This window comes from Grammomys surdaster, unplaced genomic scaffold (genome assembly GCF_004785775.1).
Source record: "Grammomys surdaster isolate TR1022 unplaced genomic scaffold, NIH_TR_1.0 341, whole genome shotgun sequence".
Classification (NCBI taxonomy): domain Eukaryota; kingdom Metazoa; phylum Chordata; class Mammalia; order Rodentia; family Muridae; genus Grammomys; species Grammomys surdaster.
The window spans coordinates 121422-138202 of NW_021604760.1; the positions used below are offsets into that span (position 1 = coordinate 121422).

At 43.5% G+C, this 16781-nt stretch overlaps 1 protein-coding gene across 1 annotated transcript; it reads right to left on the reverse strand.

The window, feature by feature from the left end:
* Nucleotides 1-4467: 4467 nt before the first annotated feature.
* Leprot lies at nt 4468-16499 on the reverse strand. Its single transcript, XM_028778769.1, has 4 exons — nt 16391-16499; nt 11685-11760; nt 7693-7879; nt 4468-6089 (listed from the first exon to the last, which is right to left on the reverse strand). The coding sequence occupies exons 1-4, from the start codon at nt 16404-16406 to the stop codon at nt 5973-5975; spliced, it is 396 nt and encodes a 131-aa protein (XP_028634602.1). The 5' UTR covers nt 16407-16499; the 3' UTR covers nt 4468-5972.
* Between the last annotated feature and the right edge of the window lie 282 nt (nt 16500-16781).

The window sequence follows — 16781 nt, forward strand, 5'->3', positions numbered from 1 at the left end:
AGCTGCAACACATGCTTGCCTTCCCAGACCCACTGCACACCAGTTACCTATAGAGACAGGCTCCAGAGTCATAGGATTTCCTGGAGTTGCTAGGGGGAGGGGAAGGGAAAATGAGTAACTGCTAATGCATATGCGACTTCATGTTGGATGGTGATCACATTCTGAAATTAGAGGTGGTGGCTGCACAGCTCTTCAAAAATACCAAAACTAATGGACTGCATATTTGTTGACAGTAAGTTTTGTAAGATGGCAAAAAGTAGGGCGCTTTCAAACATTCCAAGTCTTTTGGCCCAAGAAATTGGAAGCTTAAAGAAAAACAAGAACTTGGCCTTCAATGTAGCACATCAAGACTCAAGTGATCAGGACACACTGTCAGCTCTAGATACTATTCTGGGGGTGAGAGGAGTCTGTCCTAGAGGTAGAAATGTAAGCCACCTGCCTATAAAAGCTAAAGACAAGTGTGGTGGTTTGAATGAAAATGTCCCCCACAGGCTCAAATGTAAGAATACTTGGTCCGAAGTTGGGAACGGTGTTCAGAGAAGTCTTGTAAAAGAAAGTGTGTCACTGGGAGCAGGTTTTGAAGTTTCAAAGCCATAGGCCATTTCCAGCTCACTCTCTGCTTCATGCTTGGAGTTTGAGATATGAACCCTAGACAGTGTTCAGCGTCCACCACCATGTCTGTTGCCTATTGCCAGGTTGTCCCCACCATTAGGGGTCCTAACCCTGTGGCACTTTGAGCTCAAATAAAATCTTCAGTAAGTGGACGGTGACATGTTTTGTCACAGCAACAGAGAAGTAACTAATACCATGAGACAGCAAGAAATCACCAAGTCAGTGAGCGGAGAGTAGGAAACGTTTTGCTGAAGTTTATTCCTTATGGATTATACAGGTCCAGCCAGACAAGGAAACTGTCTCCTGGTGTCTTAGTTAGGGTTTCATTGCTGTGAAGACAATGGCATGACCAAGACAAGTCTTATAACGGACAACATTTAATTGGGGCTGGCTTACCATTCAGAGGTTCACTCCATTATCATCATGGCAGGAAGCATGGCAGCCTACAGGCAGACATGGTGCTGGAGAAGGAGTCCTACATCCTGATCCAAAGGCAGGCAGAAGGAGACCCTCTTCTGCACTGAGTGGAGCTTGAACATTGGACCCCAAAGCCTGTCCCAACAGTGACACACTTCCTCCAACAAGGCCACATCTATTTCAACAAGGACACACCTCCTAATAGTTTTACTGTCTGTGAGCCATTCATTCAAACATGAGTCTATGGGGACCAAACCTACTCAAACCACTATACCTGAAATAAACTTCACACTGTGCTGGTAACTTGTCAGACTTCCTTGAGGAGAGACTGGAACAGAGACAGTGATGGACATGGCCACACCTTGACCAGACTGCTTAATTATGTATAGATCTGGATATTTAATCCTAAACCTTCATGTTAGGATTCAAAAGACGGACTTAAATCACTGGATCTTTTTCCCTCTTCCCAACGTAACCCTACTGAGTAACTCTTAATCCCCCCTCCCCCATTTTATTGTAGTTTTTTTCATTTCACTATTTATTTGGCTCTTTTAGCTGGTTTATTAAAGGTGGGTGACCAGACTGGATGTTGTGGTACACACCTTTAATCCCAGCATACAGGAGGCAGAGGCAGGAGGACCTCAGTGAGTTTGAACCCACCCTAGTCTACATAGTGAATTCCAGGACAGCCAGAGCTCCATACTGAGATCCTGGATCAAAGAAATCCAAGAAAGGGGTTTGTTGGGGTGGAGGTAAGTGCTGAAATCTGGCTTTCTGGAGCACAGGCCGTTCTGTCACACATGTTAGAGAACTGTGGTTGTGTCAGGGAACAAGAAGACTTTCAGGGGAGCTCTAAGAACTGTTACATTGGGTAAAATATGGTCATAGAGGGAACGAGGTGTGGAGACAGAAGCCTGGCACATTCATGTTTTAACTTGCTAAAGTTTAAAATTTTTTGACAAAGGAAAATGAATGTATACATTTATTATCCACTAATTTGGATGTGTGAGAAGTACCCTATCATCCATTTCAGACAGTTAACACTGATGGGACCCATTTGCAATCTCCAAGGTGTGCTGTGCTCCAGTGAACAGCCTCAACTCTCTCACCTGACCCATATTCTCAGTGCTAAGGATGGACAGTTCTTTCAAAATTGTTACCTATGGTTTTCCTTGGGAACTTTTCTTTGGGGGACATTTCATACTTACATCAGCATTGCCAAGTTTCTGTCTCTAGTAACTGAACTGAGCAGCTGGTGAGGTAACACAAACAACTAACTTGTGATCTAGTTGCCCAAACTCACTTGTGAACATCAGATCCTATCTTCCCTACAGAACATGAGGACCAAGAGTTACCTCTGTGCCACTTCACATTTATATATATGCCATTTCTGCAGTTAGATTTGTTTCCCTTTTTCAGTACAGCACACTTTCTCCTGTGTGTATGTGAGCATGTGCATACATCTACGTAGACCCTGATATCTCACAGATATCTCATAGAGATATCTGTGGAGGCCAAAGTTGATGTCAGACATTTTCTTCTAATGCTCTATACTTTCCAGTTGGGCTAGTCTGGCTAGCCAACTTCTCAAGGATCCTGAGTGCTGGGATTACTGGTGGGCCACCCTGCATACACATCTTTTTAGGTGGGTGCCAAGAATCTAAACTCTACACACTTTGGTAGTAAGCTCTTTATCCACTGATGCATCTCTGACATTTTTAGCTTCTGGAAAAATTCTCAGTGAGGAGATAACTAAGAGGTAGATTTCTGGAGGTCTATAAGAAACACCCATGGGTTCCTTTTGGGGAATCAAATAAACATCTATGAACATGAAAACAACTGAGAACCCTGGCCTAAGGAGAGGATGGGTTGTCTCATCCCAAACACTATCATGTTCTCTACATGGCTGGGCTGCTTGCTCTTTTTGTCTGTGACTGAGCACCAGGATGGAGGCACTCTCACAAGCACACAGCTGTGGCGCATGGGGTACCTGATGGTATGGATACCAGTTTCAGAAGGGGAAGGAAACAGAAGGTATCTATTCCTTCTGTGGGAAACTGAATCAAACGACTTTCAACAGCACATGGTTTGTCGGTTGTACCTAGAAAGCTGATTGGTGGGGAGAATCGGGAGGGGGGTGAGGATGGGTAAAGCTGAAGTAGGAAAAGAGATGGGAGGAAGGATGGGGTAAAAAGAAGATTCCTGGTTGGAAGAGGAACTCGTGAAACTCACAGGAAGGTGCCTAGGCAGCAAGGGTACCAGGAGGAAGAGTGAAAAGAAAGGGAGAAAGGCCTTGTTCTGAAAAAGAGGTAGAAACCCCCACTGTCTTTCCTCCAAAACTTCTTCACACCTTTGGGACAGGACTCCTGGTTCATGGTAGAGACCTTCATACCCACAGGTCAGGGCCAACACAGTTTATCTGTTCCTGCTCACTCATAATAAGTTGGCCGTGGAAGGGTGTTTCCCATTCTCCTAGAAGCTACTTCATAGACTGTGTCAGTCCTCTCATGAGAATTCTTACTTGTGGGCAAGTCTTTAAAGTGTAGTCTCAATTTTACAAATGTAATCCATATGCTCTGAATTTTTAAATATATTCTACAATGTAAGGATCGGTGGTTATTGGAAGGAAAGACATTCTGATCAAGAAAAAACTGTAAATACTCCTATATGGCTAACACTGCTTATAATACTCGACACTACGGAATAAATGCTTCTTTTAGACACACATCAAATCTAATACAAATCTATCACTTCAAATACTTTTTAAAACTTTATTTTATGTACATGTATGTGCACCTGTGTGTGTGCCTGTGTGTGTGTGTGTGTGCCTGTGTGTGTGTGTGTATGTGCAGGTACCCGCAGAGCCATAAAGCACTGAATTACTGTTGAGTCAACTTATGTGGGTGCTGAGAACTGAACCCAGGTCCTCTGCAAGAACACCAAGTGCTGTTAACCACTGAGCCAGCTCTCCAGCCTCTCAAATACTCTTTATACAGGTACCTTTTATCCTTCTAGAAATAAAATCAAGCCATAACTCTTAAGCCAGATATGGTATATGTGTTTATAATCCCAATATTCACTTGGGAGGGTGAAAGAGAAGTATCAAGTGAGCTTCAGGGTAGCCTGGGCTACTGAGTAAGTCCCTATATTAAAAAGAAAAAGGGAAGAGGAAAAAAGCAATACTTTAAGCTCCTACATGAACACTATCTTGGTTATTTGAAATAATCAAACAACCAAGACACTTCCAAAAATAGTCAGATAAATTAAAAAGGAAAGAAAAGTTATTACAGCCAACAGGACAGTCAAAATGGTATCACAGAGGTCCATTCTAAGACAGGATCGCTGCTCAGAACTGCCCATTCCAAAGTATCAAGAAATTGTCATCACTCTTTTAAACAAGGTAAATCAAGATTAAAGATTTATGAAATTCAACTCTCCTTCAGTGTTAAAAGTCAAATTTATTACAATAGCAAGTGTCATGATTAAAAATGCCAGTTAAATGATTAAGTATCTAAATAATTTTTCTAATGTAAATACTAGAAATGACAACTCTAACAATTCTATATGAACACAAAATATTAAAAACATAATGTCATGCACAAGGCCAAAAGTAACATTGCACACTGTCCTCTGTCTGTTCATCTGCTGGTCCCGCCGTCACACCAGCCCCGGCCAGGAGTGCCGATTCCTCGGACCACAAGCCTCAAAGGAGAGTGCTCTGAACATTCATTAGCTAGCAGCATCAACACTTAAACACAGCTGATGGCATCCTGATTGGGTGGCTGTAGTTCTCACTTCCTCCTCCTGATAGGTTCCAGATAAAAAAGCTAGAAAAACTGTTTATAAGAACCAACATGATGTGGATCTCTGTGTTTCCTGTGGGGGTGACATCAAGTTCAATACAAAGGACAAAAAGTGCACCACCATGTGACTCCAATGACTCCCTCCTCTCTGCTTGCTCTCGACTCACCCTTCAGGAGACCCACCATCAAGAGCAAAAGGCAAGGGAATGTCGAGTGGGGGATGGGAGGCACTGTAGAGGGACAGGGAAGCACAAGATCTTGAAGGAACATTTCCAAGAATTGTCTAACCTGCCCTCCACTTAAAGCAGGGACCATTTCCAGCCCAGTTTCCCTCCCTGCAACACAGAGGGGCTTTTTGGTTATTTTGTATCTTATTCTGAGCAATCAGTCATTGCCTTTTAGATGATCTTATCTGTTCCTTCCTAAGAACAGGTCCCCTAAATTTGAGGAACAACATAAATATTATAGACTTAAACATGTTAGAAACACCTGAAGTCTGAACTCATTCACAACATGGGGCAGGTGATTATTTTTTTCTGCAAATGAGCATGCAACACCCAGAGAGGACAAGTGGCTGTGCACAGAGAAGACAAGGGAGCTATGGTGTTTATTCCTCTACAACAAATCTTCTCACACATCAATTTGCATGTGTCAAGTGTGCAATCTCATCAAAGGTACCCAGTCTGATGGGAGCTTCTGATCCTGCATCCCCAGCAGGCCCCTAGCAGATGCTGATGCTTTGTGTGGATGAGACTCCCTCTGAGATGAGTCTACAGTGTTTAGGGAGAGTGCCACCTATGTTTGGGCTGTAAAAGATCTGCCCCAGTGTTTCTGATTACACAATCGTATCCCAAAGCAAAAGGTTTAGAGCCCCTGGTTAAGTGAGCGGCTGTCTACAAGACCATGGTAACAGGTCTTCTGGGAACCAAAAGATAAAAATAATTCACTCTGAGTCAATGGAGTGACTGTTTGCCAGGAGTAAAACTTATCTTTTGTTTACAACATCTTCCCTAAGATGATCATGATATAAAGGTATAAAAAAAACTCAGCATATTCAAATCTCTAAGAAAACACAACATGTGCACATATATACGTACAATACAAATTCTAAGACTCAATGATTTCCATGAGAAGGAGGTGCTACCACTGTTCCCAACTGAAATCATCTCCTCTTCCAAAGACGAGGAAGAAGCCTTGGATTGTGAGGAAAATGACAGCATTGCCAGCCAACACAAGACCACAGGCTCCCCATTTGATCTGAAACACAAGAGAAGGGTTAATTCCTCTTCAGGCTGTACTCTTTATGAATCTCTTATTCTTCTGCATCAGACTTACTCTTCTGCATCCCCCACTGAAGCATGACACAACGCTGCTAAGGGGCTAAGTAATGTCATGGGTGAAGGACAGTGAACTTCCCGGTCATGTTAATTGATTCCACAATGTCTGTTAACTAAGTCTAGTATCATCCTTAGTATCCCTAGGAGACTCATCTCTACTTGTTTTTAGTTTACAGTAACTACCTCAAGGAAAACACATATAGCAAGATTATCAATGACCCAATTACAACATTAGGTGCAAATAGTTCCACAGGAATCACCATCCTTCACAAAGAACAGAAACTGGAAAGTAATGAATCTGTTTGCTTCTTTTCTAGGCAAGACACACACACCTTCAACAATGATCCATAGCTGGGCAGATGGATCCATGGAGGCATAGCTGGGGATGAGAGTGCCCTCTAGTGGACACGTTTCTTTTTTGCTTCAAGTTAACCAACAGAAATATCAATTAAAGTGGCTTCTCCTAACACCACCACAAGGCTAAAAATAGGAAGACTTACCACAAAACTTAAGGCTGATGAATGAGGCCTGAGCCATCTCTGTTCAGAGCATCAGAGTTCCTCGATGCTTAGGTAAATTTCAAGCTGAGGCAGCATTAGAGGCTCTGGCTGAGCAGGCTTCAGGGACCTTTCTGGCCTAACTCTTATTTTACCTTTCTGCTTTATCACATTACACTGTTCTTTATGCCACACACTACATTTCCACACTCATGTGGCATTCCTTCCCTACTTTAATCAGCATCCTATTTGGCCTTAGAGGCCCTTACCAAGCAGCAGCTGACATGTGTCTCTTGGTCCTCCTACGGTACTCCTATCAGTTTCCCTCCCCATATGCGGTATTCTTTAGCATACATCCTCATCAGGCCACCATTGTGTTCTCTAAGTGCTGACAGGATAGAGTTTTTATTCTTGGCATTTCATAAATAGCAGATGTTCCTGAGATATTTTAATATTGAATGAATAAACAAAATTGTACATTTCTGATAGCCTATGTAGTTGGTAGAATAAAAACAAAAAGCAGGCAAGTCAGAGAACATCAAGAATCTGAGTAAATTATAGCACAATCTTTATTTTCCAGTTTAAAAAAACAAAAACAAAAACAAAAGCCTGCATTGGGTGTGGCAATGTCACTCACTGGGTACTCCTCAGTACATCCCAGAGTTCCTGAGAAGTCAGTCCCTGGTTCCACTTTGAAATGCCCTTCATTTTGTGATTGGGAAAGCCTTATTTGTATTGATTGACTTACGGATTGCCCCATGGTTTAAGAGGCAGGAATATAGGAATGACTGAAGAGAATAGCTTAATATGGGAAAAGCAAGATGTCATATGCTTTAACTAAAAGTTGTAAGAGAAACAAAAAAAGCACTCTGAAGATATGCCAAGACTCTGACCAATAGGAGAGAGAACCTAAAGCTACAGCAGGCTCCAAGGAGAGCCAAAGCAACGAAAATAAACTCGAGGCCTCAGATATAGGCCTTTGAAAGAAACTCTGACCAGAGTAAAACAACAGAGAACAGAACTCACCACAGCCACGCGAGCAAGAATAACAGGAAATCCAAAGGCAGAAACAACAATCCCAGTGGTGAAGAAATACGCCAGTTCCCGACAGGCACTGCTGGTCGCGTCCGAGTCATATGTGACCCTTTTGGCAATGAAGTAGGGGATGGGGGAGATGACGTAGAAAATCAAGACGAACAGGGGCCAGTAAACGCTGTTGTCCAGTGGAACCCGGATGAAACCCAGAAGAAAAGTTACATCTTAACACAGAGGCATTACTGTTGTTTCAACATCACTATTTTAAATGTCTAAGTAAAATCAATTATGAATATTAAAACATGAGGAGATTTCTACCAGGCACAGATAAAGTTAGAAAACTATTCCTTACTCGCTAATACATATGCAGCTTATATTATATTAAGAAACAACTATTCAGTGTTGAGAAACAACTGTTTTTTATGTTAGAGATCTGCAGTTTTCATATCCCGGGGAATGAACAAAGGACTTTGTACATGCTAGGCAAGCACTCTACTGCTGAGCTACATCGCTGGCCCTGATGAGCAACTCTAAGGACAAGATCATAAAAAGCCACCTCTGCTTTCCCTACAGAACACAGTACAGTGGCTTACACGAGCTAGCTTCATGAAGATCTTTTGAGTGCATGAACACTTCCGATGATGTAGAAGAGGCACACATGAGGCTTCTTATCTGCTACCTTATGTCTCCTCCTCTATGCACTCTGGAGAACCCCACCCTCATTCTCTGAACCTACAGCCACTGCAGTCTTCTCCCTACACACTCAGACCTCAAACCTGCCTTGGGCTCTTCTCACTGCTGTGCAGTCTACGCTGGGGCATCCCTCCCTGAAGGTGACTCCAGCTGACCCTGGGCTACAGCACCCCTCTCTAGCTTTCTGCACAGCATCACCTGGTATATTTGTGATCATTACAACAGAGATATGATTTGTCTTAGTCAATCTCCATTTATCCCAGAGCCGAGAATGGAATGTTCCATTGGTAGGGGAAAAAAGAGATTTTAGTATGGAAGGAATGAAGAATGTACATTTGTTCACAAGATGTATCCAACCCCACCTGTACCTATTACGGTAGATTACAAATATAATCTAACACAAAGCAAAACAATCTGCACTGGCTAAGAATTCCCACTGAATTTCCAACTGGGTTTTCCCTATAAATACTTTCAAAATAATGTATCATCCTTGTTACCATCAATTAGACACCCATTAAAAAAAAATAACCCACCAGCCAGTCACTATCATAAACACACGTAACAATAACAGACACACCATCAGCAAACTGTAATCATGCAGATCCACCCACACAGCAAGCAACCCTGAGCAGGCTGGGGTGAAGCCACAGATGTAGGAAGTCAGTCAGGGTGATAACCAGGAAGCAGAAGGGAGTGTCCTTCAAGCAAGCAGACTCTGTCTGCAAACAATGAATGTGGGTTCTTCACTTGAAACTCATTTGAAAGTGAAGAGATTCCAGAAATATATTCCAGAAATCAGCAGAAAGTACTGTTGCAAAAGCTATCAGGTGATGTCAGGACAAAGCCAGTGGAGGAAGCAAGCTACAGAGAAGGAACCTAACTGTTAACTGATATCTCTCAGCAAAGAGCCCTGCACCCTTGCTAGAATACTGTGGCAGTTTTCTGAGGCACAGCCGAGAAGACAGCCCCTGAGTAGACTGAGCCTCAAAGTAGTCTTTTCATATACAAAATCTGAACATTACATATAACATTATTTACAAAGCGGGAAGGCCAAAGACTGTCAAACTCTTTTCTGTAAGAGCCCAAACAGAAAACATGAGTGGCTGCGTGACCACAGGTCTCTTCACCTGTGCACACTCTGCCTCTGTGGTGCAAAGGCAGGGACGGTAGTCCCAACAAAGCCTTAACCACAGAAGCAGGCAGCAGCAACACTGGCCAGTTTGCCAACTGCTGATGCAGATGAAGATCTCAAGCTACTGTCACAAAGGTATACAATGAGTTTCCTCATGGTGGCAGTAATGTGTGCTGTTCTCCTTTTACGGAGACACGGCACATTACAGGGAAGTCAAACATCTGGGTTCAATTAGTCCGGGAACAACAGCACCGTGAGCAAGAGTCAGAGCAGAGAGCCACAGTCATGTCTGCCATTTACTGCTGTGCGATCAGCAAGGTTTGACACTCTGAGCTTTGGTTTGCAGTCAGGAAGGGGAACAACATATCCCGAGACGAAAATACGATAGTAGCTATGAAAACTCTGAACAAATGTTTTTGCTTACATCATATTTAAACAATTTGTGTGATCACTTCTAATTCCATGGTAGATTTGAACTTGGCAATGTTTTCCTGATTAGTTTCGTGCCAACCTGACACAACCTAGAGTCATTTAAGAAGAGGGATTCTGGCTTGAGAAAATGCTTTCCATACATTTGGCCTATAGCAGCAGTTCTCAACCTGTGCACAGGTCATGACCCCTTTGGAGGGGGGGTCAAATATCAGATAGCCTGTACATTAGAGAGTTATATTACTATTCGTTAACAGTAGCAAAAGTACAGTTATGAAGTGGCAACACAATAATTTTTATGGTGGGGGAGGCACCGTAACATGAGGACCTGTAACCCGTATTAAAGGATTCCAGCATTGGGAAGGTTGAGAACCACCGGCCTATAGGCTAGCCTATAGGGCAATTTTCTTGATTTATGATTGATGTGGAAGATCCAGCCCACTCTATGTGATGCTACCCCAGCAAGTGGTCCCAGGATGGTAAGCAATAAGGAACAAGCCAGTGACTAGAATTCCTCCATGGTCTGTTTCAGTTCCTGTCCCCTCCCTGACTTGACTTCCTGTCCTGACTTCCCTTCATAATGAACTACAACTAAAAACTGAAAGAAACTCTTTTTCCCAAAGTTGCCTTTGGTCATGGTGTTTTATCCCAACAACAGAAAACCTTAGACAAAGGTCACAACAACTGGCCCCAGCTGGTCTTAGTCACATATTTTAGGTCAAGGTGTTCAAGCCACTCACCTGCACAGCTGGTGGGACTCGTTTGAGTCTTGATATCAGTTTATAAAACCTACTGTCACCAATTTTGTTTCATCAATTACAGCGGTCCCTTAGGATTCCCTGACTCCAGTCTCAGCCAGCACATTCCTGCCTAGCCTCCCTCACATTTGGGCTAATTCCATTTGTTTTCCTAGCTCCTGTTGTCTGGGACATATGATCTAACCTCCTCTACAGGGCATACAATGCCCCAGAGAGCTACCTCTATATGCTTGATTAATCCTCCTCTAGTGGGTTGTAGGATGAAGGCTACTGACTGTTCCCTATGCCTGTGATTAGAGAAACGCTCGTGTATCCACTAAATCTTTGCTCAGGAGAAATGCACTGTCCGCTCTCTAAGTTCCTCCTGACTACAACTGCAAGTTCTTAGGGGCAGGACTCATTCTCACGCTCCTCCAGATTCAGAATGTAACAACTATAAATGAATATATCCCTTTCTTTCTTTCTTTCTTTCTTTCTTTCTTTCTTTCTTTCTTTCTTTCTTTCTTTTTTGAAAAGAGCTTTTCTGTACACAAATACACTGGTGTCTGAAGGGGTTCAATTCCTAACCTGGACTTTACTAACTCAGGCACTGCTGCATGGGCTGCACTGATCAGACTCTGATAGTAACAGGAACAGAGACACAGAAAGAAATTCCCTTGAGAGCTGAGGAAATGGCTCAGTAGTTAAAGTGCTGGCTGTGCAAACACAGAGACCTGAGTTCAATCCCTAGCGCCCAAGTAAAATGTCTGCTGCAGTGGTGCATGCCTGAAAGAGGAAGAGGCAGAAGGATCCCTACAGCTCACTGCCCTGTCTAACCAAATGAACAAGCTCCAAGTTCACTTAGACCCTCTGTCTCAAAAAAGTAAGGTGGGAAAAAAATTAAGGTAGAAAAGAGACATCACCTCCACACACAACTGCACACAGACATGGACACACATAAACACTGTGATTTCTTTTTCAAAACAACTTACCCATAGTCCTCCAAGGCACATCCCAGCATAAGAAAAGTCAACCCAATTGCCCCGCTGAAGGACAGTGCCACGAGAGCTGTAGAAAACACAACTTCATGTTAAAGGTTCTAGTCGGTAGTGAGTTAGGGGTGATGAGTCCAGAAACCACTAATAAGCCCAGTGTTTTGTTTAAGGGATGACAAATGTCATGGGGATAGAAGGCAGTGATGGCAGCATGACCTTGTAAATATGATAATGCACTTCACATTTAAGAAGGCTGAGTTTATGGCATATAAATATGTATCTCAACAACACATTTTCACTTAAAGAGGTGCAAGGGGCTGGCGATGGCTCAGCAGATAAAGGCACCTGCTGCCAACCTTTCTGACCGGAATTCAATCTCCAGGACTCACATGGTAGAAGAAGGAACCATCTCCGGCAGGCTATCTTCTAACCTCCATGGGTGTGCATACCACTACTACACATAAATTTTTAATATAGAATATAAGGATAGGTCACAAACTAAAGCAAATGTAATAATTTACTTATTTCATTAATTGATTTACATCCGACTATGAAACAAATACAACCTATATAACTGAATGTCTGTGTACCTTTTAAATCTTCCAACTTGAGATCCTCCTGCCTCCACAGCTCAAGTGCTGGGATAACAGGCAGGCACAGCCATACACTTAGGAAGTCATTAGATTTAGATGAGAACATGGTGGAGTTCTTTTGACAGAATCAATGACGTAACATGAGAGAAATAAACTACAGTTCTCTTTTTTTTTTTTTTTTGCTCTGTCTCTTCCTTGATCTTGGACTTCCTGGCCTTACGCAGGATTAAGTCACTTAGACTATCCAGTTTGTGGTTCATTTGATATAGTAGCCCAAAGTGATTAAGATACCTGCTGCCTCTGTCTACCTCTTTAACACCAAAGGAGGATAGATCTCTTGCCACCCCAGCAGTTTGCCCCTACTACATGGGTTCTCTGTATTTGCCAGAGAAGGGCAGTCAGCCAAGCTTGTCAACAGCAGTGAAGGGAACTCACAACCGTAGGCAGGTTATTCTGACACTTTCTGAACACTGACTGCTCTCTTTCCATGATTATATCCTAAATGTCTCCATGTGCCCAAACCACAATTACTTCCAGTATCGGAAGAGTGCTTTCATGCCTTCATAGGAAACAATCACCAATGAGCTGCCACTGTATCTATTCCCTACACACACAGGATACTCACATCTGAACATACTCGCCCTTTCCACTTTGTTTTGTGACAGCCCATCATATTGACTCTCAGTCACCAAATGGGTTGTTCAGATGGCCATTCTGCAACCAATTGGTTGCATGACCTTGGGCAGCTGGACCTCTCTGAGCCTAGTTTCTTACTTGTAAAATGACAAAAGATGATCCCATTTCATTGGGTTTATGGAAATTAAGTTAGGTAATCTATACACAGAGCTTGGTAAAAGGGGCTCAATCAGTGCTGGCTATGAGAGGTCTCCACTCACCTAGCTATATTATTTGATAAAATAATAACTCAAAAGCACAGGACACTGGATCATCCAAATTTTCTTCTGAAAATCCCTAATATAGTCACTGACTAACTAAGATTTTTTTTGTTGTTGTTTTTGTTGCTTTCTTTTACTTAAGCGATTTAGGGAGGCTATTTAATAGAAAGATACTAATATCCCTTCCAGGAAACCTGGTGAATACAGATGTCAGGGGGTGAAGAAGGAATTGCTATATTAGTTTCTATCTTTTTCCCTTAATATGGTATTTTTAATGGACAAATAATTATCAGCTCAGAAGTTGCCTGGCCTTTTCCTTGTAGCCCTGACCCTTCTCTGTATCAGACTACCTACAGCATTCCCTCTCCCAGCTGTGAACCTACAGCATGTGAGACACAGATCTACTTCTTCTTTCTGTTCCCAAACCATCTCTTAAATTTCACAACCCTACTTCTGCTGGATGTCTTCAAGCCGTGCGTGTGTCTGTGTGTGTGTGTGTGTGTGTGTGTGTGTGTGTGTGTGTGTTTAGAAACTGTATCTCTGTCTACTCCCTCTTTTTTCAAACTGAGTATATGAACAAAGGGGGTGTATATTGTTATATCACATGTAAACAGGACAATCTTATGAAATCAGTACTCTCCTTCACCTTCCCATGGGCTGAACTGAGATCACTGGGCTTTTGTGCAAGCCTTTACCTGGTAAGCCACCTTGCCAGCACTTTGCCATTTCTTAATTTCAGTAGGAGTTAACCATCAATTCAAGTCCATCTCTCTTCACTTTACACATGACTACTGAAAAGCTGAGGTCAACCCCAAGTTCACAGTACAAGGGCCAAGTCATAGCCAAGGCTCCAGCACACAATAGATCCTGAGAACTCCACTTCCAATCTGGACTACTGTGCCACAGAACCAAAGCCAACAAGGACCTCAACTCCAACACATAAAATAACTTCCTGCTCCTACTCCATCCCCACCCTCCCGAACACATGCTTCATCGTCCCCTGAAGACCAACCTTAGAGGGCTGAAACCATAGCTGTACTCTATAGCAAATCAATATAACTCAAAATAACTGATTTACCCGGACCTCATTCAAAACTACTGTCTTCTCATGAACTCTGGGCAGGGTAGCTGGTATGCTTGCTGCCTGCAACCACACTGAGCATCTTCCAGTCCTTCCTCCACATAGATGATTAGGTACTTGAGTGTGTCACCCATTGCTATTTTGTTCACAGCCTGCATGTTGTCACTAGAGGCTCACTACAATCTGACCCCTAACTTCAGCTTCCATCCTCCCCATTCTTCCTTCAAGACCCTGTGAAAATGAAAAGAACAAGATGTGTTCTGTCATGGTCTCTGCCCAGTCATGTGAATATATTCTGGTCTCAACCCAACCCTTAGAGTACTGTAAAGTCAACATAACTATTGCCTCTTCTATTACAACCTGTGTGACCCTGAACAAGGAACATTAATTCTCTCAATTCTGGAGGCTAGACTTCTGAAATCAGGGTGTTGGCTGAGCCATCCTCTCTGAAGTCTGAAGAGAACAGGCTTCCTTGCCTAATGTCCAGTGCTGCTAGTGTCTATACTACTGCTTGGCTTGCAGCTATACCATTCCAATTTCTGCTACTGTTTTTTTTTAATTACTTATTTAGGTTTATCTATCTATTTATAGCCATGCACCATACTGCATGTGCAAGTGTGGAAGTCAGAGGACAAGAGCTTCTACCATGTAGGTCCCTGATCAAACCCAGGCCTTAAGGCTAGGCAGCAATGCCTTTCCTACTAAGTCATCTTGGAGCCCTCTGCTTCTGTCTTTACAAGGTGCTTCCCCCCCCCTTATCTGATGCCCCTCTTATCTAAAGGACATCATGCAAGGCAGCACTACCTTAGGTTGATAACATCTACTACTTGCAAATAAGGTCATATCCTTATTTGGCACCAGGGAGTTACAACTTAAAACATATCTTATGGAGGAATATGATTCACTTCACTATATTATCTCTATGTCCTCAACTGTCTCAGAACACACATCATTTACTTACACAGCAATATACTTATTTGAGGCAATCAACTCGGACCAAACTTCTCACTTATCTTTTATCCTAAGTCTCCAGCATAGTCTCTCAATAACAGCTGAATTATCTGCAAAGTTTTACTTCAATGTGTTCTTGTCTACTTCATAGCCTGTGTTCCTTGTCACTACATAAGCACATAAATTACTGTTGCTATTTTGTACTTTCTGTCCAGGACTGAACACTCTGTAGTAGTGAGACACAATTTTTCATTCGTTCTCCACTGCCTTCAAATGGATGTACCATACAGTGGACACTGTCCAAGTAAACCATGTTTATGTGGCTGATATGGAATAGAAAAGTCCCCTCCCCCCAAAGTCAGCTATGTCTCTTACTAGCTGTTCACACAGATAAATGTATAGTGTACCCACATAGTATACACTGTATCCATCTTACAGATGTTGGTCAGTGGAAAGGTCTTTGTGGATAGTTTTCAAGGAAAGGAAGTCCAACACAGAGACAAGTTAGTCTACTCTGTGCGGATGACCAGAAATCCAAATACCAGGAAGCCTTCCAGTAACTTCGTCCCCACCCAACACCCATTGCTCTGCATTCACACAGATCAAGGTGATAATCTCGGTACCCCCTTTTATCACCATTCAAGAACACAACAGCACGCTAACTGCTATGTCTGTTCACAGACCAGTAAACACTCAAGAATGTCTTGTTAAAATCCCACCTAATTGCAGCCCCAAGGTTGCGTCGAATAGAATATTTCTAGTTACTTTCCAAACTGCCACACGCCCGAAATTAATTCTGCCCAGCGAGAAAAATCTTAAAGGAACAACAGGACTAAGTTTGCAACACATATCCTGTACACAAAGGCTCCTCTGTAAGCCACAGGAAACTGCGGCGGGGCAGGAAGGTGAGGATGTGGGACCCTGATGTGACCTACGGAGAACTGAGAAGCCCAGGGGATCACTGTGGAACGTACAGCCCACGGGGGAAGCCCCCGCCTTGGAAACTGGCGGGCGTGGGCGTGGACGCGAACGTTTACAGGCTCCGCGAAACACCTCTGCCCGCCATCCGGGAGGCCGCGGTCTGCAGGAGCTCGCCGCACACCAGCACACTGGCTGCTCGCCAAGCAGCCTGGAGCCGGGAGCGACCCCACCCACTAGCCGCGGGCGAGGGTCGCAGTGTACCTTTAACGCCCGCCATGTCTCTGGAGCTGGGGCTGTCGCTGCTTCCGGCTTTCTCCAAAAGCCGCCCACACCCAGATTAGCCAGGGCCGGCGCGCGAATCCAAAACCCGGCCCGCCCCCTGACGGCGATAACTCCGTACCCAACCAACGGAGCCCCGCCCCTTCACCTAGGCCCCGCCCCTGCTGTTAGACTCCGCCCCATCCCGTGGTTTCCCGCCCCCAGAAGCCCAACCCCACCGTCCATGCAGAATCTGATTTCTACTGGTTTAGAATTCTGCCAATCATAAACTCACACCCAATTATGCCAGATTTTGCCCTACAGTCACTCAGCATTTCCTGTATTGGTTCCGATCCCTGCCACTCTGAGCGTGTGTGGTACGTGTGTGGTTTCT